The sequence below is a fragment of the Orbicella franksi genome, chromosome 2, assembly GCF_964199315.1.
Source record: "Orbicella franksi chromosome 2, jaOrbFran1.1, whole genome shotgun sequence".
Classification (NCBI taxonomy): Eukaryota; Metazoa; Cnidaria; class Anthozoa; order Scleractinia; family Merulinidae; genus Orbicella; species Orbicella franksi.
This window is the reverse complement of record NC_138146.1, coordinates 3,600,726-3,625,951: the sequence shown is the minus strand read 5'-3', so window position 1 is coordinate 3,625,951 and position 25,226 is coordinate 3,600,726. Positions and strand designations below refer to the sequence as shown.

At 38.5% G+C, this 25,226-nt stretch overlaps 1 protein-coding gene and 1 long non-coding RNA gene across 3 annotated transcripts; one reads left to right on the top strand and one right to left on the bottom strand.

Annotated features, from left to right (window-relative positions):
- Positions 1 to 3,571: 3,571 nt before the first annotated feature.
- Positions 3,572 to 24,015, bottom strand: LOC145477669 (uncharacterized). 2 transcript variants are annotated; one of them, XM_081455563.1, is made up of 2 exons: positions 23,424 to 24,015; positions 3,572 to 6,700 (listed from the first exon to the last, which is right to left on the bottom strand). In XM_081455563.1, the coding sequence occupies exon 2, from the start codon at positions 6,674 to 6,676 to the stop codon at positions 5,357 to 5,359; it is 1,320 nt and encodes a 439-aa protein (XP_081311689.1). In that variant the 5' UTR covers positions 6,677 to 6,700; positions 23,424 to 24,015; the 3' UTR covers positions 3,572 to 5,356. The 2 variants fall into 2 exon arrangements, with proteins under 2 accessions (XP_081311689.1, XP_081311688.1); XM_081455562.1 differs by lacking the exon at positions 23,424 to 24,015 and adding an exon at positions 8,077 to 8,173 and having other exon boundaries at positions 3,572 to 7,743.
- On the top strand, positions 14,164 to 17,829 carry LOC145477656 (uncharacterized). The gene is made up of 2 exons (XR_014048064.1): positions 14,164 to 14,626; positions 17,486 to 17,829. It is a non-coding gene; the product is annotated as an uncharacterized LOC145477656 (long non-coding RNA).
- Positions 24,016 to 25,226: the final 1,211 nt, after the last annotated feature.

Here is a 25,226-nt window from a genome sequence, read left to right as displayed (position 1 = left end):
TTCAAATTCCATGTTTTGACAAGAGCAAAAGAAAAATACAATTTCATGTTTGAAAATAAATGTCAGCACTCAGTAAAATGTCCAAAAGTATTAAAGTGCCTATAACACCAAAAAAGTTTTTGCGCTTAATTAAATCTCTGTACAGAATTGGGAAAAATGTCGCAAAAATTTTTTAATTCGGTTCAAACCGCGATTTTTTATGATTTTTTAAAGATCGGAAAAATGGCACTTTTTCAAAACACGACCGAGTCACAGAGTCACTGAAAAGGGTCTGGGTATAGCGAAACTTGTGACGTCATTCCAGGCCATTGATCGCTTTCTTGTTTGGAACCGCGTTTGCTTCGCTTCGGAAGGTCAGAAATCTTGAAAATGCCAGATAAATGCGTTGTTTTCGGCTGTAATAATAAGCCAAGTAAGGCAGAAGGTATTTCGCTTCATCCCATACCTTTTGAAGGGGCTGATGAACCGCAGAAGCGAAAAAGAAGAAAGCAATGGGTTGACTTCGTAAAATCTAAGCGTGCTCATTGGGAGCCCACGAAGTACTCGGCAGTGTGCTCAAAGCATTTCCGAGAAGAGGACTACGAAGTAATGTTCCCTGGATTGACAAACGTCAATATGCAAAGAAGACTACGGAAAGATGAAATTGGCATTTGTGTTTGCCCGACGATCCAAGCGCCTTGTGTTTCGGGCGGAAGTAAACCAGAAAGCAAGCGAGCTGAGAGAAAGGTGAGAAATGCACATGTATTTTCATTAAAATGAGCAGCTTTCCCGCGGCATCTCGTTGTTAACATGTTTCTTTCACGTACTCAATTTGTATTTGCAAAAGTTTTGATGGTCTTTAAGAGTGCATTCCTTTGAAATATTTCGCTTTGTCTTTCTGCATTCATTCACCCGACAACCGTAAACTTGCAAATGGCGCGTCGCCACGCGTCGCTAGCAACGCAAAACAATGCCAACTAACCATTCTTTGATTTCCTCTGATCCACTTAATCGGTTTTGAAGCTTCTTCTCTAGTTCTTCCTCCGTTTTTCTTTCCTCTTCATATTGAGCCAGCCATTCCTCGTCTGCCATCGGCTCATTCGCATAGGCATCTGGTTCATCATCTGAGGTTTCGTGTTCGCTCGGGTTTGATGAACCCTCGACTTCTGAGTCGTACTCGACCTCGACCTCTGCGGCCTCAGAGTCCGAGCTAAGGTCATAGCTAGAATCGCTGGACGACATTATAAGTACGTTTGAATATTCAAACTTTTGTTGAGTCAAATAAAAGTTCTTTTGACGAAAAACTAACCCTCAGTACTCTATCCCACACACAAAACAACGTGAGAGTTTATACTGGAGCGACGCTGGCAATGGCCTGGAATGACGTCACTAGTCCCATTCTCCCGAATGCTCGGTCGTGCTCTTAACAGCGCCAACTTTAAAAATTCGTAAAAAATTCGGGTTTTAACCGAATTCAAAAATTTTTGCGACATTTTTCCCAATTCCATACAGAGATTTGATTAGGCGAAAAAATGTTTTGGGGTTATAGGCACTTTAACGACTCGACTGTTTTCACAATTTTTTTTACAGATGCAAAGAAAAATGATGTAAACGCTTTGGACTTTTTTACACACGGCTCTGCGATGACCGCGTTGGTTTGCGTGATGGCTTCGTATGTGAGGGCAGCGTTACTGAAGAGCAGATGTCGAATGACCAGTGTCGTGTCGAAAAAGACAAAACTGCCCCTAGCCTTGCAACGGTTTACTTAATTAAGGGGATATCATTACCTAAATCGTTGGCTTTTACGCTTAGCAATCGTTTGGAAAAACCCTTTAGTTTGATAAATGCTTTTAAGGTGGAAAGGTCTCGAGATAGGCAGGAGACAGGCTGAAGCATGCAACAAGTAGTGCCTACGTATTTACCCTCCAACACTTTCAGGGATGTGCGCTATTAATACCCAACCTTTATAGGGCGCCTTCACAGTTTCAGATGCAGAATAGAGCTTTGAAATTTAAGTTTGAATACCAACTTACCCAATATATCGCTCTGTATATTAGAATGATAACCGCAGTGACACAACTGTAATTCGACAACACAACTGTAATTCGACTGAGTAATATGCTACATGTACGACTGATTGACCGGCAAAATACAGATCACAACGTATTAACAGCGAGCAGTACCGGCTGACAACACTGCCTCACAGTGAGGAATATCGGCAACTAAGAACACGGGTTTTAATTCATTTTGGCCCGAAATTTGGCTATATTATGTGTCATCTAGTCTGTGATTGTGTATGGTTTTCGGAAGAAACATTTTTTGCCTCGCTTAACTAATGAAATTTTCATTCCTGTCATAATTGCCCAAGCCCTTTTTAAGCGGCTGACAATTACGTGAAACACGATAATATATGACCCCTTTCGGGCGGGAACAGGGCGATAGTTTTCAGAATTAAGGCGCCGCCCAGCTCGGGGCCACTTTCTCCCTCCCCTGGGCGCAGCCTTCTACCTTACTGAGAGGGGTGAATAGGGGTATGCAAATCTGCCGATCCGTGCCTTTTTTTCGCCAAATCCGTCGATCCGCCAATATTTTTTGTTCAAATCCGAAACCACACTGAGCCACATCCGGAAACAGAAGTGTAAATGTTCAATGGTAAACTGGTAAATGTGAATGCCGTGTTAATTTCGCACAAATAGTGAAGAAGGCAAGACGCTTGATGACTATAACACAGTACAATTCCAATAACAGTCTCACACCTGAGTTTAAATGAGCTTGGTTCGAAAAAAGGAATAATTTGGATGTACTCATTAACATACCGACCAAGGCTGAAGAAAGATCTATGATCCAAATTTCGTTTAGGACCCAAGATTCGAACATCAAGACAGGCACAATCCGGAATCCGCGCCAAAATTCATCGCTGATCCACGATCCACTGTGTTTTCAAAATCCGCGAATCCGCTAGATTTACCGAAAAAATCCACAATCCGTGCGCTTTTTAAGGCCAAATCCGTCGATCCGAAAACCTATTAACCCCCTTCCTTACTTCAGCAGGCAAGTCAAGTACATTACACAAGGTCTAGTTAAAACTTTTAAAATAAACATTGTAATTGAAGCATGTAATTAATGCTTGCACCGGGGTTCTGAGGGGGTGTATACTACGCAAGCAGTATATTGGGGTATAAGACATTTTACAATCCTTTGCTCTCAAAGTGCGGGCGGAATCAGCGCCTGTTATCTACAGTCAACGACGGAAGAAGCTGATACAGGGAAAAAAAAATGCAAGACATTTAAAGAAAAACCTCTAGGGTACCATTTTGTTAAGTGTAAAAGGTCAGTTTATACGATTTGTAAGTATTACAAACGTTAAACAAATATTTCGTAATGTGATTCTTTATGAAATATTTGGACTATTGCAAAACCTTCAAACACTATATAACGAATTTGACTCTCCGGTTTACAGTTCATCAAAATCTGTTGAGACCTTTAAATCAGGAAATGAATAAGGGGCTTTTCGACCTCTTGTGCATGTGATTTCGGTTTGCGGAACGGTCACGCTTCCTAGGTCTTCATGGTCTCGCTACATACATGGACTACTTGTCACTTTATTGTTTTCTAATGTCAACTTACTGATTTATGCGCATACATAACATACAGTCGAACTTCTCTGCAAAGACCACCTTGGTTACAGAGGAAAGTGGCCGTTGTAGAGAGGTGGCGGTTATGGGGAGATAGGGGTGTAATATGACACCTGTTCTTTTATGAGGGTACAAGATTTAAATTTTCTAAAACTGCTTACTTTAGCCTATAAATACGTAACACCATCAATTACATCAATAAAACACAAACTAAACAGAAACAGAGACCAACGACGCGTAGTATGGATCTGACTAGTTTGATGACCCTTTCCAATAAAAAGTGTGGTGTTGAATTCAACGTTCGTCAGAAATTGATTAACTGGCCGTTGTCGAGAGGTTATTTGGGCAGTTGGGACCCGTTTAAGAGGCCGTTGCCGTAGTGAAGAGGTGACCGTTGTAGAGAGGTTAATAATGTATCACGTAACACTCCACCGGTACCAAAAAGAGTTGGCCATTGTGGAGAGGTGGCCATTGCAGAGAGGTGGTCGTTGCAGAGAGTTGGCCATTGTAGAGAGGTGGCCGTTACTAGAGGTTCGACTATAGTTATTTAAATCACGAAATCAGACCTTCGCATTTTGAAACTTGACAATGGCATATTGCTGTTATAAACAATAACCACACGGAAACACTCAACGGCCTATACTAAAACTGACAAAACGAACAGAATCCCGACACCTGTTACTGTTGTGGCTATAACTTCTGTTAAGACCACTTCTGCGAATTCTACCGTTCAACCGTTCAACTCTCTTAACGAGAGACTTGACCAGGGTTTTCTAGTGTCGGGGAAAGGACAATTGTAATAATCTATAAAAAATAACAACAGCAATAAGAAAGACGCGGGAGTGTCCAACGGCAGTTGTCCTCCACCCTCTCCCCTTCAAAGGCAAGACACCGGATATTCACAGTAATTAAATATAGCATTGAAATTTAAATCAGTTCAATCAGAGGCATATTACCTGGGCTTCTGGTTCCGTTTAATAAAAAGTATTTACAATGTGAAATGTGCTTCTACCCTCACCACGACGATCAAACTACACGAGCTACGAGTGCAAATTAAAGTGTGGTCCTCAGAAGGTGGACTGATATCGTTGTAAACAGTTAATTTTCTTCACTCATAATTGAAAAAATCTGATTCGCTTTTCACTGCACAGCTTTCTTCAAAACACTTACGAATACGGTCGTGCATTTTCACTGTCCCATGTTAGATGGGTAGAGCTCCCCTCAAAAATTTTGAATCCCCGAAATAAAACCAATCTTTCCGGGGCACAGGCTTTATTGCGTCCCCCCAAAAAAACACTATAAAATTAAAAAATGCTGAGAGATAATAGCTAAAGCGGCTTTAATTACAATCAAATATTATCATTGAATGTTCCATTAGGAATTCACGACTAATTGATCCAAAGCAACGATACAGTAAGCTTGCTTCTTTTGTTTCTTCACGTGTTACCATAAAGACAGTACATGATGCTAAGCATATTGAGGGTTCTATCCATCCTAAAATCCCTAATTGATACTACAATTTACAGTCCAAAAATAAATCACAAGTATCCCTTCTGTCACGTGGGAGTCTAAGCACTCTTCGACCCTCCTGAGTAATTATATAAATAAACAAAAAAAGAGAACGTTAAACTTTCATATTGTTGTCTGCACTATTTGGATGGTTACTAAAGTACACCTTCTATAAGTAAAAGACACCAGCTTATCCAAAAAGGCGATCAGCATAAACATGATCGGACTTCACGTTACAATAACAGTTTGTCTATCAACATGATCAGCATGGCAATGACTGCAAACAAGCCACCGTTACCGTGAGAAATTCGAGTGGCATCATTCCAAGGAGGCTCATATGAAACTGCAAGTGTCCGGGTTTTGACACATGATTTATCGGAGCACACAGCCAAAGACTTGATCCAAACATTGTATCCATCTACCTGCAGTCGAAGAGTACCCTTTTTTACGGCTGAAGCAAAGTCGTTAACAGTCTGTTCGAAGCTAACTGATTCGATGGGAGCAGTGACAATACCCAGGGCTTTTATGTCTGCCATGGCTATGACGATGTCCACATTATTAAGACTAACCCAATTTGAAGTGTAGGCGAGCCAGTCCATCACATCCGTGTTCCATTTCAATTCACTTGCAATGGCCGAACCAACTCCATCAGCGAACCGACTTAAAATATCAACATTTGTAAGGGAATCTGGCGAACGCCTCTTTCGTCGCATAAGATTTTCTACATTTAGCTTCAAAAGTTTGATCACATTCTTTAAGTTTCGTTCGAAACACTCCTCTTGGTTGCTTGGCGAAGTACATTGGGTTCCTATGTTCCACAATCCCTTTAGAGACTCCCAAGCTGTATCTAGCTTGACGAACGATGCCTTGATTGCCCAAAATATCTTGAAGTGGTCCCAACAAATGACGTCACAAATCGACTTCGCTCCTTCACCTGGATTCAAGTAGCACTGGGTGTAAGAAGCAAGAGCTTGCTCTCTTATTTCGTTACAAGTTTGATCTTCTGAGTCCCTCAGCAATGGTACCATAACAACCTGCTGACATTTACGGACAGCTTCCATCCACTTCTGCGCGTCTGGACTTATTTTGGCTTTTTGTTCTTCGAACACTCTGCAGAACCTCTCGGCATATCTTATGACGTAAGCATTGCCTGAGGGTTTGCAAAGAATTCTCTTTTCAAAGCAATTACGATACCAATAACAGGAATCTCCAGCAGGGCTGTAGCACTCTTGAGGCGGGATGATACTGGAAGGGGCCTGTGGGTATATAGTACAGGTGCAATCGTCTGACACTGAGCCAGAACTTTGGCGATGCAGCTCGAACATGCAAGGGTACCAGCAATAGTGTCGAGTGCGGTCTGCACAGATGTGATCGCGGTCACTTTTTTCTAGGATATGGTCTGATGTCAGGCAGGTTGCCCACTGATACTCTCCCTGGTAACCCTCGATTTTTAAGCATTCGATGAGACCTGTCGGGCCTTTATCTTTGTCACAAACCTCACTGGCCCATCCACTCGGAACCCCAAGAAGCAACAGGAAAGTGAAAACCCGCATTTCACGCCGAGATGGACCTGTTAACTGTCAATGGAAAATAGCTAAGATGAGGGTCTCGTCCGCAGTACGGTTTTCGCTATGATGCGAAATGGCACTACAGGTAAGAGTCAATGTGGGATACGGTTGTCTGTAAGGGTAACCCTTGCAGTTGTTGAGAGCTAACCACTGCCGAGTCAGTGATATTTAGGCTAACCTGATCGCTATTTAGGCTAACTGTAGTGCCATTTCACCGTTGCGTGTTTTAAACACGAACCCTGCGATCAGGCGTTGGTTTTTTTTCTTTTTTTTTTTTTTGGCGAATCGGGGAAGAGGAAAACTGAACGCCAGATACATTTACTTCACGAGTCGTCTGCAGCCCGTTCGCCTTCCCCTAGCTGTTAAAAAGAACGCCTGATCGCAGGTTAGCTAAAACGTATATTATCAATCATAAACACCAATGCTGCTGTAATTAAAATCTCTCGGTTTGCTTAAGGGCATTAACTGAAACACAAATTCTACCATTTTGGAGTCGTACCTTCATTTTTTAAGTGATTTATGTTCCAAATACTCCGGGGATTCGTTACTGATTTCATGAATCTCTAGACAGCTAATTATAAGCAGAAACGTCATCTAGGTAAAAAAAATAGGTCCGCAATGCGAACTTGTGTGGGATCTCAGTCAAATACAAGTTGATGCGCTATGGATAAATCAGAGAAATTGTAGCTTTACAGTGAATATTTTTATATTTTGTCATCTTGTAGTGATGAATGTCGAGTAAAGATACCGTAGAGTCCTGATTATAAGACCTCAAGCTGCAGCCGAAAAAACGGTTACAGGAGAATTGAAACATGTCTGGACTTTAGTTTCCAGGAAATTTGCTCTCTTAGGGTTCGGTTACACGGGGCTCTTTTTAGCGTGGTAAATGACCCTTTTACCACGGGGAAACTGCGCTCTTAGCGAGTATGACCAATATTTCCGGAGGTAATATCCATGGATACGTCAAAAAGATCACATGCAGCGCCTTGACATTTAATGCGGTGAGTTGCAATGGTGTTTTGATGTCCAAGGTATAAGAGCAAATCACGATTCTCCGTTTGACATTAATACGTAACCGAAAAGGAAAAATAGTTTTCCTCCGTGTCCCATTTTTGTTACCTTGGCAAAATCCCGTGTAAACCGTTGGTTCATAATGTATACTAAACCTCCCCCCCCCCCCAAAAAAAAGGCAGCGGACATATAGCCCAAAGTTATTGGTGGGAAGGGGGGTTGATTGAAGCTTCTGTTTTGTCGAGGGACGAGGTAACTTGCTATTATGCTTTTGTTACATAACTGGAACAACTATTAAGTCTGTTCACGAGCACGACTTTTGAATCCCGTTGGCTTGGGGATGTTTACTGTGGGAACAGCTTTATTTCATTGACTGTGTTTTGACTACATTTGTCCAGGGGTTTGTTGATTAGTTCCAGTGGAGACAAATAGTTCAGTTAGCCTCAGCTCCTACGCAGACACACTCCCCCCCCCCCCACCCCGCGCGCACCGCCATGAATAGTTCAGTCTGTATTCAGTCGAAATTGCTTGGAAAAGTACTCTAAAGCCATAAGAGTAAGCCTGAACCAAGGAACGGCAATATAAATGTTGTCTACTTTTATTCATCAGCGGAAATATTAGAATCGGTCGCTGGTTGAACGGAGTTTGTTTACGATAAATCAGCACGACAGTTCTGTCCGAGAACTGGACCTTTGTATGATTGTTCCTTATTCAACCAAGAATTTCGTACATATACAAACAGAGAGCGAATGTTTACCCACCTCATAATACATGGCGCGTCAAAAATAAATTCAGCAGCGAGTGTCTCAAACACTAAGACCTAAGGCCTAAGACTCCCTCCGAATCTCAAGAACAAGTCAAAATTCGCCAAAAAAAAAAAGCAACAGCCGATAAGAGTAATCAGTGGCAGCCGCACAAAAACCCTCAACCTCGCGATCGTTCCCAGGGTCCTCTCTCATGCCAGTGGAACCCAGTCTACACGCCAAATAGAAACCACGTGACAAACGCGTTGCTCTCGTACACAAATAAAGGAATAAGTATCGCTGACGCTGAAAAAGTGTGGGAAATCCCACACAAAAACACTTTTGATCAATCTCCTGTTGAAATCCATTTTCTTTGGACACGATGTCGTTCATTCGTTTACTTCCTAGTTGTCACGATCCTCCAAGAGCGACTGAACAAGATTTCATCCCATTTAGCAAATACATGAGACGAGAGCGAGCGAAAAACTATATCGAAAGAAGGCATTTTAAATAGTGCTTCATCGCAAGAAACTACTTCAATGCGTTATGTCTGCGTATCTCTTAGCAGAGGTGACTACTTAAGAGCGGTTCAATTTTCCCGCACGCAACTTGTTTGGGACAATTCCAGTCGTGATTAGAATTGTCTCGTGTAGTTCAAACTTGCAACTTGCAGGCGATTTTCATATTTTGGAGCATGTTTTTAACCCTACGACAATCGTGCCCTTAGACAATGTTCAATGATTAATACTGAAACTGCATGTGATTTTTGCATGAAGCGCCAGGAGCGCGAGATACAGCGCCCTGAGCTAGTTACAAAATAAACTGAAATTCCATGACTGCTCAGTCCTGGCGGCAGAAGCCTGAGAATCGAATTGACCAAAATCTTAGAGGCCTTCACGTTCTTTATTCTGTTCAGGCTGCCGGATATTTTACTGTATCGAATTTATGTTTCAGATAGATTCAGTTCAGTGCAGGTTGTGCTGTCCGCTTAAAAAGGTCAGATGAGGCCCATATGAAATCCGCCTCCTTCAGCTCCTTAGCAACGACTATTTGCTGTCAGGCATGTTTTTCTCGATCATTCCAAGAACGCTGAAGAACGTTGATCTTGAATGTCCTTCTCAGCATAGCTTTGCTATAAAGCAATGAAGAGGGACGAAAGAAGTTTGTAAAACTAGAGTGAGTGCAATGTGAATGCCTGGAAAACCTTCCGATTTTTCGATCAGATCTTCTTGCTTCATCGACAGTTCTGGTCTTTGCTTTTGCACAAGGAGTATGCAAAGGCCTAGAGAAACTTAACTTTACTGAGAAGTGAAACTTCGCTCATAAAAATGCAAGAGACCAAAGCATTCACAGTCATGTAATTGCAAGGCCCTTGCACTGATCAAGTAAACAAGCAACATAGCAGATACATTTGTATTTTGTGCGTGACACAAGTCGTGCAGTTAGCATTTACTCTTCGTGTATATAGATTCCGTACTCACCAAAGGTCGTCTACTGGGGGAAACAGTAGTATGACAAATTCCAGCACTTTCCCTGTCCACAGGAATACTGATGCTATCAGGAAACGATCCTGCTTTGTAGCTTACGAGTCCCGTTTTCATGCGCCGACAATCTGAATTTCTTTCACAGAAAGGTGAGGAGGATGGGTATACCATGGGGGTGGGGGAGACCTGTTCAAAGATATTCATTTTTATCAAGTTTCGGGGGGGTAGAACATGATCTCATGGCAGAAATATCGCCTGTTAATACGTTTTGTAGTTAGCGATAATTTTTTTCTTTCTTTCTCTCCAGATCACACATATTCGATAGAAAAGTTTCTTACTTCCTTTCATTAGAATGTGCTCTCATTCCCAATAAGTTGACATAATTATGGACCGAAATCGCTCTAATTCCTCGAATTCCTCGAATTTCAGTGTGTAATTAATGGCCCGCACATGCGCATAATTAACCGTTTAGAAGTCAATAAAGCTCCAGTCAAGTCTGAAGTATTGAAAACAATGTTTCAGTCTGATGACATCACTTCAAATGACGAAATTCTGTTGTTATAAATTAAATTTACTAAGCCTAGCCGTGACGTTCGACAAAACTTTAACCAAATCAATCGCATGTGTTTACCGCACTTTTTTTTCTTTCTTTTTTTTTTCTCTATTTCCAAAAAACTCACTTACAATATATAATTACAATAAACTACTTACAATACAACACTTACAAAAAAACTTACCTACAGTACGTTAATTACAATAAACTACATACAGTACGTTACATAGAATAAAATAATTAATGTATACATGAAATACTTAGAGCAAACTAGTCACTGCACATTACCTAAAATAAACTACTTACAGAAAAAAAACTAATTCTTTCAAAGAAACTACTAAATTACAATACTCTACTTACACCACACTACATTAAGTTGAGAGTATTATTTAAAAATGGCACACACAATTAGACAGGACATATTAGATGCTGCTAAATGAACATAAACAGAAGCATACTTGTTTATTTACCTATTTGTAACTTTTAAAATCCTTTCCACCACCACCTCTTCCTGGGTCAGTACCTCAACAAGTTTTCTCCATTTAATAAAATGTTGTGAAAGCTTATCATTTCCCCTGGCAATTTGAAGTTCAATTCTGCAGATCAATTTAATCCGAGCAATAAAACCATGAACCGTGGGTAGACTCTTTTGGCACTTTTTAGAGTAAATATAATATTTCCCTAATAATAATAAATGGTTTATTAAAGAAAAATTGTATTTAACGTCGAACTTCCCTAAAATTATGTCCCACTCCTTCAATGTTTCAATATAAATACCATTATCTTTAAGCCAGAATAAGACATGTTTTCAGAATTCAGAGGATATTTTGCGGGAAAAGAGTAAATGCTCGATGGATTCTGCTGTTTCCTGACAAAAGGTGCAAATAGGGGAGGCAACTAAGCCAAGTCGATAAAGTTTTTCGTTTGTGACGACAATGCAATTCAAGATTTTGTATTAAGACTCCTTAGTTTTCTATTCCAGAGTTGAAAGGAAGGGTAAAGAGTAAACCTTATTCCATTCCACGTTTATATCAGGGTATTTATCTGTTAGTTTTCTTTTTGCAGTAGGTGGATTTGTTTCTTTCCCAAAAAGATTTCATAACTTTGTTTAGAGGAGATGTCGAGGATTGGAACTTAGTACCCGTTTCCCAGTCTAATTTTGGGATCAGTTGGAATCTCTTCAATCAGCGACGGATCGGTAAAGATTTAGCAAAGGCGAGGTAAGGAGCGAGAAAGAAAAAAAAGAAATATATTTTGTTCAGGAGATAGAAGTGAAGCGCTGCATAGGTTAAAACGAGAAGAGACGAGAAGAGACAACGTCGCCTATCTTAAGAATTCCTAACTTAATCATATCATCTCTATATATAGACATTTTGTCAATGCAAAGATACCTATTGTTCCAAATTATTTCGTTAATCGCCTCGTAAGAAGAGCCAGGTGTTTTTCCGTTTAGTTCGGACCAAGCGTGTAGACATTCCTTGTGGTAAGGTGGTTAGAAGATTTTTCGTTTAGCGGTGTCGAAATTACAATATAAAAGGAAACGTCCCCCAACTGGTGAAAGAATTTTTCCAAGGATGCTTTTCCACGAGCTTGGGCAGTCTTGCAAAAATTTCTTTAGACAGATGACCGCTTAACTTTATCTTTTCCATTCCAGATGAAACCATAGAAAATAGAGTTTGCCTCTTTAATTAGTTCTTTGGAAAGAGGTATAACGTATAACCGATGCTCTATACATAATTTTACGAACTGCAAATGTTTTCACAATTTGAATCCTTCGTAATAAGGACAGGCCCCTCCATTTCCACGTATTAATTGATTTCTTCATGATCATGTCCTGTTTTACATCATAGCCAAAGTACACTCCGAGAATTTTAATGTTTGCGCGAATATTGGGCTTCGGAAAATCTACATCTTGTAAGATACTGTTTCCAAGGGCAAATATTTCTGTTTTCTCATGATTAACTTTTAAGCCTGAACATTCACCAAATGACTCAAGAGTCTCAACCAAGACACTGTGCGAAGAACTGTCTTTGAGAAAGCAAGTCATATCACACTGGAAAAGTTGAAAATTTACATGGACATGTCAATTTTAATTTACAGCATGTAAATATTGATTTACATTCTTTGTAAATTACAATTTACATGTTAGGGTTTTGTAAAATAAATTTACAGGAAATTTACAGCTTTTAGTACAGCATGTAAATGTTCTGTAAATAGTGATTTACATTGTCTTTGTCGACAATGATCATTTGAAGAACATGTAAAAACCTGTAAAATATTTTACGCACTTTTACAGTATCTGCCTCTGTAAAAAACATGTAAATTGCTTTGCTAAACCATGTAAGAAACGTGTAAATAATTCAAGCGAATGCTGTAAAAAGTCTGGAAATGTTATGTTTGTAACCCTGTAAAAACCATGTAAATGAAAAAAGGGGGCCTGTAAGAAACATGTAAAAACCATGTAAATGAAAAAAGGGGGCCTGTAAGAAACATTTAAAAACCATGTAAATGAAAAAAGGGGGCCTGTAAGAAACATGTAAAAACCATGTAAATGAAAAAAGGGGGCCTGTAAGAAACATATAAAAACCATGTAAATGAAAAAAAGGGGGCCTGTAAGAAACATGTAAAAGCCATGTAAATGGAAAACCTAGAAGTTGACGGGTGCAGTGGGGGGCTGTAAATAGCCTGTTAAAAACATGTAAATTAAAAAGGGGGACCTTGCAAAGGCTGTGAAAACAATTTAAATGAGATAATGGGGGCTTTTCGAAAAACTGTTAAGATCACGTTAATGTAAAATGGAGACTCTTAGAAAAAAAAATCTAAATTTAAGAGAAGGGCTGCCTAAACCCTGCAAAAACCATGTAACCGAAAAGGGGGCTTATTTAATATAACTCTGGTGTAACGGTTCAACCAACGAAGACTGTTGAAATGATGTAAATTCCAAGTTACCGACAGGTTCGCTATCCTCTTGTAAACGGTTGGCTGGATTTTGCAAGGAAATAAATGAAAAGTTAGACCGGCCAGGTTAAACTTGGGGGGACGGGGGGGAGAGAGAGGAAGGGTTGTCTCGGGTAACCAAGAACATATAAATGGGACCTTTTAAAGGCGTGTAAAGTTAAAATGTAACACCGCCCTAAAGCTCCGTAAACCTCCGTGAAGCCTCCATTAAGGTGCCTTTTACGTTGAAGCATTTGAACCTCTCTAAAATCCAAGTGTGTGCTATAGTGTGCTTTAAATTGAATTTGGGTTAGAAGGTATGCACCAAACTAAATCGCTACATTGATCGACACCGCACTAAGCTGTCTTCTTGTGAACTTTCCGCGCATCCACAACGACAAAATAAAACTAGAATTGTTACTGCACATGCACGCGTCCCAAGCTTACGTCTCTAGAAAAGAGAAAAATTAATTCTCGGACACGTACGTATTTATTCATGAAGGACCATGAAAGCGTCACATGTTGTATGAGTTCAAGACGGAAAGAGCCCCGGTGACCGAGTTTGAACTGACGCGAGTTAGGTTAGGCAGGGAACCATAAGGGAAACGGCCGGCCCAACGACCGTTTTCTCTCGAATGCTTTGAAATGCTGTTTTAGGCTATCTGGTGTACTTTCAAAGCTCTGTATGTTAATTTTAGGTTGCCCAAAAAAAAAAAAATTATCTGTTCGGTTATTCTAGGGGAGCTTGTGTATCTCGCACTTATTAGGGCTTTTTTGTCCATTTCCCGAAAACGTTAGGACTTATCGCCTTTCCGAAAATGATAGCTGACTTTTTTTCGGTACCCAAAATGACATTTTGTTTTTTGTTTGTTTGTTTGTTTGTTTGTTTGTTTGTTTTTTGGTGATTTCTACCGTTTTGTGCTTTCATTGCCATCACTGTTATCCCAGTCCCTTTATAAGAGCATGCCAGCCCTGTGAGTGCCCGATCACCAACAAACAGGAATCAGCGGTCTTCATGATAGGTACCAGGTCCTCTCGGTTCTCCCGCCATGTTTGGCAGTTCGTTGGAACTTGAATCGAACTCGAGCTCTGTTTTAGCGGGCCAAAATCCACTCTACCTTCGCTTCGTCATCGTGCACGGTTTCAAGGCAAAGTTTTCCGTTACGCAGAAGCTGAAGATAGCGATTACAGGCAACAACAACAACAGGTAAGCAAGTTTTGCATAAATTGAACGAGTAGAGTAAAGTAACGTCAAGATACGTATACATTTCGTTTTGCCTTTGGTTGTGAATGTGTCATTATCAAGGAGAAGTTACATTGCTTGTGGAATCGACTTTGTTGAGGTTTACCTGCTGTGCATAAAGGGCTTTATTATCTGTTATTATCTGTTCTCGATAACCGAGTAAGAGCATGCGACATTTGTTATTGGCTTATATGCACCTCATGATTCCTTCTGATGCATGCTCTTGTAAGGTTATGTTGCCCTCTGATGTGAATGCTAGTAAGCTAAAATGTAATGTGCCATCTTCAGCAGAGAAATTTCTCTTATGCTAGTGTAAGTATTCTGAAGTTACTCAAGTGTCTACAGTTGTACCTACATGCAAGTTACAATATGCTACACAACTGTTCATGGACATTGCACCCACTGGTGCTGATAGTAAGTTAAATGTTGTGAAATTTTCTTTCACAAAAAAAACACTACGATACTTTATAAAGCGGTATACATGTACCTCAAACTGTCATGAAAACTACACAGGACTTGAAAAAAAAGGAAGAGTAACTTCCCCAGGCAGGAAAATCTACTTGTCTTGGACGACACAGTATAGTCAATCGATTATTTCATAACAATCAATAGGAATTAGTCAATGATATCAGAAATCAATAAAAGGATTCATCATGAGTAATCGATTGTGATCAAATTTTCAATAAACATTATCAATTTTGCTGATACTAGCATATCTTCTAAGCAACATTTAATAAGAAAGAAATGAACAAAAGATATAAAGTGAAATATGAAATCATGAATACAATTGCATAAAAACATAACATTGTATCTTGTAAAAAGAATATTTTGCTGGCATACATGTATCGGGGACTATGTTTTGGGGATCTTTGGTAGTGCCTTTGAAATCTACATAAAAAAGTTACAATCAAACATTGTGTTGAGGGACATAATTTTTCTACAGTTTATGTGAACTAACAAAGAGAGGCCAACTTTCAATTGATTCTCTAATGACTGATAAATTTGGTAAAATGAAATTGATAACTTGAAACTTCTCTAGCATGTGAGTATGAATTTCTTTCAATTGATTGATAGCACTGATGACACTTACATTAATTTCAATTTATTGATTTATATCAATTTATGGATCAATTTCAATCGGTTGCCTTACCCTGGGATGACCAGACAGCATTTTAGAGACCTGTTACAGCTGTACATTTTACTTGTACAAAATTGGGCTCTTACCAAATACATGCAGGTTTCATGTGTCATGCATCTGTTCATTCATCTGTAGCAGGGCAGGAAAAAAAATTGTAAGTCACTTGCCCAGTGGGCCAGTCAATTTCTGTTTTCACTTGCCCCCATTTAAATAATAGTTGCCAGTGTGGTGGCCAGTAAGGAAATCAGAGGACAAATGCGAATGAGGTACGCTCAGATTCCTAACTAATTCTTGCTTTCAACCTAATAATTAACTAATCTTTAGGTCTTAAGTTTTGAAATGGAATGACTGGAAATTATCATTTATCAAGCTGGCATTTTTAGTCAGACTCACAAGACTACTGAGGCTACATTGTAATATCACTTGCCCACCGGGCCACTGAACTTCTATTTTCGTTTGCCCAAGAGCAAAATTTACTTGGCTGAGGAAATCAGACCTGGTTTTTTCCTGCCCTGAGTAGATCACAGATAACACCAAAATGTGGTAAAAACAAAAAATATTCACATAAGCCATTACCAGAGTGTGTCACAGAATCTGTGAATTTTTCAGGCGTGTGTCACTATGTTCTTACCACATTTTGATGTCTTCTGTGATCTATTACTGAACAGATGCGCGACAACGTAGAATCTATCTGCTTCGTAATACATAACAAAGAAACAAAAACAAACATTTATGACATCAGCTGTACCTTTGTCCACCAATAGAGCATAAGTGCGTGTAAGAAACAATCAAATTGTGCCTGCAAATAACTTGACTTATTATTTAAACATTGTTTGATAGGAGTTTGATTTATTGTGCATAAATATTACAATGTAGAAGATAGTGAACATTGAATATTTACTGCCACACATTTTGAGTTTAGTTCTTCTACATCCTCTGACATTCAGTGCCTTTCAATCAGAGATGCAAAGTTTTTGTCACACAATAGCTACAGATGTAGATGTAAGATCTGTTTGATTGATGAATATTCAGGGCTCAAAATAATGGCCGGTCAACGGGCAATGTCTGGCCAGAATGGTGACTTGACTGGCCAAAAACTTCACTCGCCGGTCATGTTGACCAGTCATGTCATGTTGAGACGGTCACGTTGTTCATTTTTGAATAAACAATCAAATCTCCAACTGTAAATCTGAGAGTTTTTAATCTCTTTTTTATTATGACCTCTAATGAAAACATACACCAATGCATACATGTATCTGTTCGAACTTCTTAAGACCATTCACTTGCTGTTTGTCATGCGCTCAAGATCGATAGGAATGCCATTCGAGTGACTGGGGTTAAATCCGTTCGGAAAAATATTAAGCCAATTTTTAAACGGTCTAGCAGTGACTGGAACAAACAAACTATATTTGTGGGTTTAATTTGGCTCACATTACATGTACTTGATTTTTGCATAAATATCCTGACTGGTCAGAAACGAGACATGACCGAGCTAAAATTACTTTGGCCAGTCAACATGACCAGCTACAGTCCGATTTCAAAGGTCACAGTATAAATTGGAATGATAAGAAACAAAATAATAACTCCAATGTAAAATTCACTGATTGATATCATACACAGAATTTGCTGATTCATACTCAGACATAACTTATCTTATTTAACGAAATGTTTTATGTTACTTGTAGGATGAAGTAAAATTGAGAGCGGTCAATACATGCATACTCCTTGGCATTGATGCTTGATCAGGAAAAAATCAGCCACTGAGAAGTCTACAGTACTTATGACTCTATAAGGGGTCCAAGGTCCATTTCTTGAAGGCCCTGGAAACTTTTCGGGCCCAGAAAGCCATCTTTAATTGAGCTGTGTCTAAAAACTAAGAGTTGTATATGCCTGAAACTTCTTGTGTGAAGGAAACCTCTGTTCATATTGAGAATAAGCGATTAAAACAGCTCTGTAAGCATAAGATTTCAGATTTTGGTAAGGCTTTCTGGGTGCGAAAACTTTTTGGGACCTTCGAGAAATGGTCCCCTGGTGCATTACAGTCTAACATGGTGACCTTCAACACTTTGATATGCTCTGGCAGCTTTCTGGCATAAATTCAACCACTTTAAACATTATACACTGTACCTGTGTTAGTGAATTAGCATCAAATTTAAATATCTTAGATTGCTAGGTTGATACTTATTGTTCAATACAGCTACTATAAGATTTCATCATAAAAAGCAAAGGCTATGTTTACAAACATGTAGTACCAGAACAATAATTTATTAACTTATGATGTGTTATGGGAACTATGGTACTAGATACGCCTCTCAATTTCAACAGGCCCCTATGAATTTTTTCTTTACAGTACAGTTTTTTTTATCACAAAAAGAAAAAGTAAAATTTTGAATATTGTTTACAGTGAATGTTTTGTCAGGGGTCCAAAATGTTTGTACTGTTTGGATTCCGTACAGTTTTGGAAAAAGAAGGAAACTGTGACTTTGTAAACATAGCCTAAAAGATGTCAGAAGCCTTGTTTTATGTTATGCAATGTAGTATTCCTTTGGCATGAATGTTTTTATGATGAATTTAAAATGTCAATCTCTATCTTGTGGTAAAGGTTTTTTCTCCCTATTTTCTGTTATTTCAAAAGAACAATTCACTCTATGAAAAAAGTTGATCAATACTTCACACTTACGCTGCAGTAATTTTCATAATAAGGTAAAGGTAAAGTCTGCATATGAGCCACGTGGCCCAACAGGCTGGAGCTTATCCCGCTACCTGTAGCAGGAAGCGACTAGGACTATTTCTACTCCCCCTTGATGAGATGCCAGTCCATTGCAGGGTTACCCCACCATTAAATTCGCTGCTACCCACTTATACACCTGGGTGGAGAGGCACTGAGAGTAAAGTGTGTTGCCCAACAACACAACAGAATGTACCCACCTAGAGCTTAAACCCGAATCGCTCGATTAGGAGTTGAGCGCACTACATGTAACTACGAGGCCATCGTGCCTCCCCCATTTTTCATTATTAAGGCTAATTTAATCCTACATTAATTACTTAGTAAGAAAAAACAGTTTATTCATTCATTTTATGACAAAGGTATTATCATTATGTTACATTTGACTTTGTGGATTTAGTATATATTTAAGACAGGTATCCATTCGCAAACAATTTTAATTTAGTAATACACCTAAATTGCAAAATTTTTACTAGTTGTAGCTGACAACAGTATAGTTCTTAATCATTTTATTATTTAGGAATTAAATAGAGCTGAATATGACATGGTTTCGCACAATCTTGAAAAGGTCTTGAATTTTAGTAGTCTTCTTGAAAAGTGCTTGAATTCGGTTAAAGGAGCTCAGTCATGGTATTTTAAAATATTTTGGCCATGCACAAAATTACATTTAAGTCGTCTTGTTATGGATAGATAGAAAAGAAAACATGTTTTATTTGTTGCAATGTATACATTGTACACCTTATTCATGGCATATAAAAACTATTTGAATTTTACTAAGTTTGTTCTGATTGCAATAAATTTCTGATTCTGTATAAATTTGCATATTTTCTACTATTATGATTAAGGTCAACAGATTTGATTACAATAAAACAGTACATTCCATGCATTTTTCTTCAAGTTATTATTTACAAGTCATTTATCGTACAGGGTTTCTGCCTCCTTTTTCGATTTCCATGTTATTTACAGGCTCCCTTTTTCGATTTCCATGTTATTTACAGGCTCCCTTTTTCAATTTACAGGTTATTTGCAGGCTCCCTTTTTCAATTTACAGGTTATTTACAGGCTGTCTTTTTCGATTTCCATGTTATTTACATGCTCCCTTTTTCGATTTACATGCTATTTACAGGCTCCCTTTTTCGATTTACATGTTATTTACAGGCTCCCTTTTTCGATTTACATGTTATTTACAGGCTCCCTTTTTCGATTTCCATGTTATTTACAGGCTCCCCTTTTCCATTTACATGTTATTTACAGGCTCCCTTTTTCGATTTACATGTTATTTACAGGCTCCCTTTTGTCGATTTACATGTTATTTACAGGCTCCCTTTTTCGATTTCCGTGTTATTTACAGGCTCCCTTTTTCAATTTACAGGTTATTTGCAGGCTCCCTTTTTCAATTTACAGGTTATTTACAGGCTGTCTTTTTCGATTTCCATGTTATTTACATGCTCCCTTTTTCGATTTACATGCTATTTACAGGCTCCCTTTTTCGATTTACATGTTATTTACAGGCTCCCTTTTTCGATTTACATGTTATTTACAGGCTCCCTTTTTCGATTTCCGTGTTATTTACAGGCTCCCCTTTTCCATTTACATGTTATTTACAGGCTCCCTTTTTCGATTTACATGTTATTTACAGGCTCCCTTTTGTCGATTTACATGTTATTTACAGGCTCCCTTCTTCGATTTACATGTTGTTTACAGGCTCCCTTTTTCGATTTACATGTTATTTACAGGCTCCCTTTTTTGATTTACGTGTTATTTACAGGCTCCCTTTTTCGATTTACATGTTCTTTATGGGCTCCTTTTTTGATTTCCATGTTATTTAGACTCCTTTTTTCGATTTACACGTTATTTACAGGCTCCCTTTTTCGATTTACATGTTATTTACAGGCTCCCTACTTCGATTTACATGTTATTTACAGGCTCCTGTTTTCATTTTCCATGTTATTTACAGCCTCCCTTTTTTTATTTACATGTTGTTTACAGCCTCCTCTTTTTTATTTACATGTTATTTACAGTATTATGGCACCCTCCCTGTATTAAATTTACATGTTATTTACGGGTTTCCAGGTTGAATCACAAGAAATTTACAGGCTATTTACAGTATTTGCAGGAACAGTTTACATGTTATTTACATGATCTTAGCCCTTTGCTTTGAAACATTTCCAGTGTTTTCTTCATCATTTACATGTTTCACTTAAAATATTTACATGTTATTTACATGAAACCTCCAAAACATGTAAAAGGGGAAAAATCATGTAAATTATTCTTTACAGACTTTTTTTTATTATTTACATGTTAATTACATGTTATTTACATACTCTGTAAATTTTCAACTTTTCCAGTGTCATCCGCAAATGAGGACAGTTTAAGCACTTCCTGCCCGATTTTAAAGCCTTGGATATTATTGTCCTCCCTTATCTTTATGGCAAAATCTCAACAGCTATAATAAATAAATACGGAGATAGCGGATCACCCTGTCTGATTCCTCTTTCTAAAGGAAAATGCCCGGTGGTGAATCCATTGTTCATAACTGCACTAGATACATCTTTATAAAGTGTTCGAATCCAGTGTATGAAGGAAGAGCCGAAGTTGAATTTATGCAAAGTTCTAATTAAAAAATTCAAATCCAATGTGTCGAAGGCTTTCTCAAAATCAATTGCTATCAAAATACCTGGCAAGCAGTTACGTTTCGTATAATCGACAACATCATCAATTGTCCTTAGTGCATCAAAGATCGATCTACCTTTAACAAAAGCATTCTGGTTTGCGTGAATTATGTATGGCAAGACTTTTCCTAAACGTTTAGCTAATACTTTAATACTCTGTTTACCAGTACTTGATTTCTGTAAGTGATAATGATAGTGATAATGATAATGATAATGATAATGATAATAATACTTATACAGGGAGCGATCTCACATAAAGTGGTTTTCAGAACGGCCTTTAAGTCTGTTAAGAATATCTATTAATTTAGTAAGTCTATTAATTAATCGAGTCAGACTTTTCTTTCTGAGCAGTCAAAACAGGAAGAGGCAGTGAAGCGTTACCAAGAACCTCGATTGACTGAGAAGGCAGAATGTTTTAATCTACTTCAACCTGTAAAAAGCAGTTCTCATGTTGGCTGATTACGAAACTCTCTCGGGGAAGAAATGCGAAATATTGCTAAAAAATCAATAAAGCATATACAATCAATCTATTCCATACTTAGTATAGCGATTAAAACGCTTTACTTGTTGAGGTTAATGAGTTTTAACAGAGATTTTTTAATTCGCAAACAAAATGCTAAATCGCAAATTGCGACCAAAACTAGTTGTGCGCCAAATGGTTCTTACAAACCCTTGTTCACAAAGGGAAACATGTATATTACTAAAGTAAACTAAGTAAAATACTTAAGTAAAGTTTCGTTCGAACTAAAAAGTTTCTTTCATGTTAAAGAACATGCAGATCAGCAAGAACTTTGGTCTAGTTATTAAAAATGCCCACTGAATGCTTCACAAATTCTCGAAAGCAATGTTAGTTAATATATGAATCTCTCGCTATCTGGAGCTGAAATCGATTTGCTTTAGATACAATTTACTATGAAATCTTATCACTGGGAGTTTCTACCGAATGCTTACTGAATCCTGAATCCTGAATAACCTGATCACTAACTTCCACTGCAAGACTCTAAGAAGTCAAGTTAGTGAACTCAACTATATGTGCTCGATTTGTTAAAATTCTGTGTGATGGCTACCAATAACGGCATTAAAGATGCAGTTTATTTCAGTCTTCAGATCGACGGGATTAAAATTCCACACTTTATGGACAGACGCCTTCGGAACCTCGGAAGCCATCAGCTTCTTAGAACTGTTTTGTTTATCCACATGGATTTGCATTACTGAAAACCATTTGATCACATGAGGGTTGTCATGCATGTGTCCTCGTGATAGCCCTGATGATCTGATTAGATTATGGATCGTTTTTGAACGTCACCCTTTTTAAAACCGTTCTGTTTCGCTATGCAGAGGCATGTGTCGAGATTTACTTTAAACGAAAATTTTAAAGAAACAGTCAGGCGTATCGATAACATACATCTAAAATTGTCTGACAATGACTTGTGTAGACGTTGAAGACATAGTTTATAACAACTATGACTCGAGATTTCGACCGAAAAACAGCGGCCTTCGTCGGTTCTAAAAAGCCAGCTGAATAACGGCTATCTAACGGCTCACAACTCTGTGCCTGGTTCGCTAGCAAAATGGAACAAACGGCATGTACAGCTGCCTCGCCAGAGGCGATTACTCAATCAGTGAACGTATATAATATATATATATATATATATATATATATATATATATATATATATATATATATATATATATATATCAGTAATGTTGACATGTTTGCCGCATTGCTGTTTCTGTTGGAATACCACTGATACCAGGCCTCGAGAAAACATTTCTCATGATAGATATGAGCCTTGTCGGCGATGATGGCGGAATTTAAGTGTATGCCATCGCCAAACTAGCTGGAGAGCGTGTTGCGCAATCTTAGAGTTATTTGTCCCCAGCACAAACATCTTATGTTCTTTTATCTTTGCTACTAAGGGCCTTACTGAAATCTTTCGAGTTTCCCAAGAGTAATGCAGGTAAAATCGTGAACTGGCGGAAATGCCTGTGTCATTTGCAGGTTAGGAAAAAAACTTATTATCACCGCAAAGCGAAAAAGATTTGGAGACCGAGTTACTGCTAGATGCAAATTGCGCTCAGAATTTGACAGACCAACGCCATTTTTACAAACTAACATTTGCTGCAGACGCCGAAAACTGAGTTTTCATCACAAAATGTTGATAAGAATTAAGCGTTATGCAAATGCTGCATTCAACGCAATGCACAAAACCGGCCGCTACTTACCAAAGACCGTCCTCAGACTCTATGCTCGGAGAAACAAGAGAAGAACTGAATAGATCGCGAAGCTTCGACGACCGCGAGTAATTGAAATTTTTAATTTGTCTAGGTTGTTGTCTAGGTTTTCATGGTTGTTGGTAATCACGTGAAGTACGAGTTTAGAAGGGTCGGGCTCGTGGGGGAGACCTCCCCAAGTGGGTTTTTCCACAATGTTTCAGCTAATTTAACATGAATGGTAACAGAAACATTGTTTTTAAGTGACGAAAGTAATTATTTGTGGGTTTGTTTTCTCCTTTGAGAACCTGATCAAAACTATTAGTACCTAACGGTATGTGTACATCCCTTCCAGCCCCTCCCCGGTACCCTTATAATTGGGTTATGAATATTTAAATTGCTGTTTACATCCTCAGTTTCCTAGATATAATCGTATTTCTGCCTTCAAGAGACTATCATCGTCTCTTGCTGTCTTTCATTTTTAAACAATTTAAAGCTGCAACGGGAGACTGAAAGATGTTGACATTGAATTGTGCCAGTTTACAGTCAGATGACGAATTTGTGAAAATGCGAATGCTTAAACCGTTTCCCCTTCTTTACAAGGTTCTTATCACGCTTATATTCGCACCCGATTTTTAATTTCTTTATATATCATTAAACTAAATTGAGTATAAAGCTTGATCTATCAAAAAATCTCCAATGGGTCTACAAGTAGGTCTCATCCCATCGATGTGAAATAGCCGTATGCAATGAAATCCTAAATATATGTTTGACCTCTTCATTTTATTATGACCTGGTAGATTGATGTGTTTAAATTGTGCATGAAACAAAAATACAGTTTTTTTTTTAATGTTAACGAGCCACATAAAAGACCATGATCAGACATATCCAGAGTGACATTAGCCGAATAATGGAATAGATCACAGAAGCTGGACTAATCTCGCGTATACTTCACTTCGATCATGTTTTGAAAGCGACTTGATGTTGCGTGTGCTCATATACACACGTAAAATTAAGTCAAGCGTGTGCTCTTGGGTAATTTTGAAAAGGACTCCAGATATGAGCGCCGTAATACATGGATTTTAGTATGGGTTACTAGCCACACTATGTCGGCATCCGCGAAGTTTGTCAGTTTACGAGAAGTTTGTCAGTTGGCGAGAAGTTTGTCAGTTTGCGAGAAGTTTGTCAGTTTGCGAGAAGTTTGTCAGGCTACGTGAACAAGTGTCACATAGTTGTTAGTTAATTCGCATATTTGTTAACTAATTTGAGATAAGGCTGGAATGCTTTGTTTTTCTGATCGTTCGTTTTCAGGCAAGTTTTCCTACGTGGTAAAATGGTTACGAAACTCATCTTCCAATCTGAAATAGTGGACCCGAGTTCGATTCCAGGATCCGATTTCCGGAGTCTTTGGTCTTTTTCTTTTCATGCTTAACCTTTTATTCGCTGAAATATATGTAATTATTTTAGGTTTGGAACCGATAACAACACGGTTTATGAAGTTACGCGACTATGCTATTTCGAATAATTGACCTCCAATCGCATATCATCCGATGGCTTAATTCAAAATTATAAAAAAGTCCTAGATTTCTCTAAAGACCTTACGCAGTGTATATGTATTTGCTGTCCAAACACCCGTGTAATCCTGTGAAACCCGGCCTATACGTCGCGTAAAGAAGTCGAGACTACCTTTCGTCTTCAAGTGACAGGTAAAACATGTTGGGCAACCAGGTAACGAGAGGTTTACCGGGTAGAGTGGCTCAATTGATAGGGAGTAAATCCATATTAGAGCAATGCAGGTAATGCAGTGTCAACAAA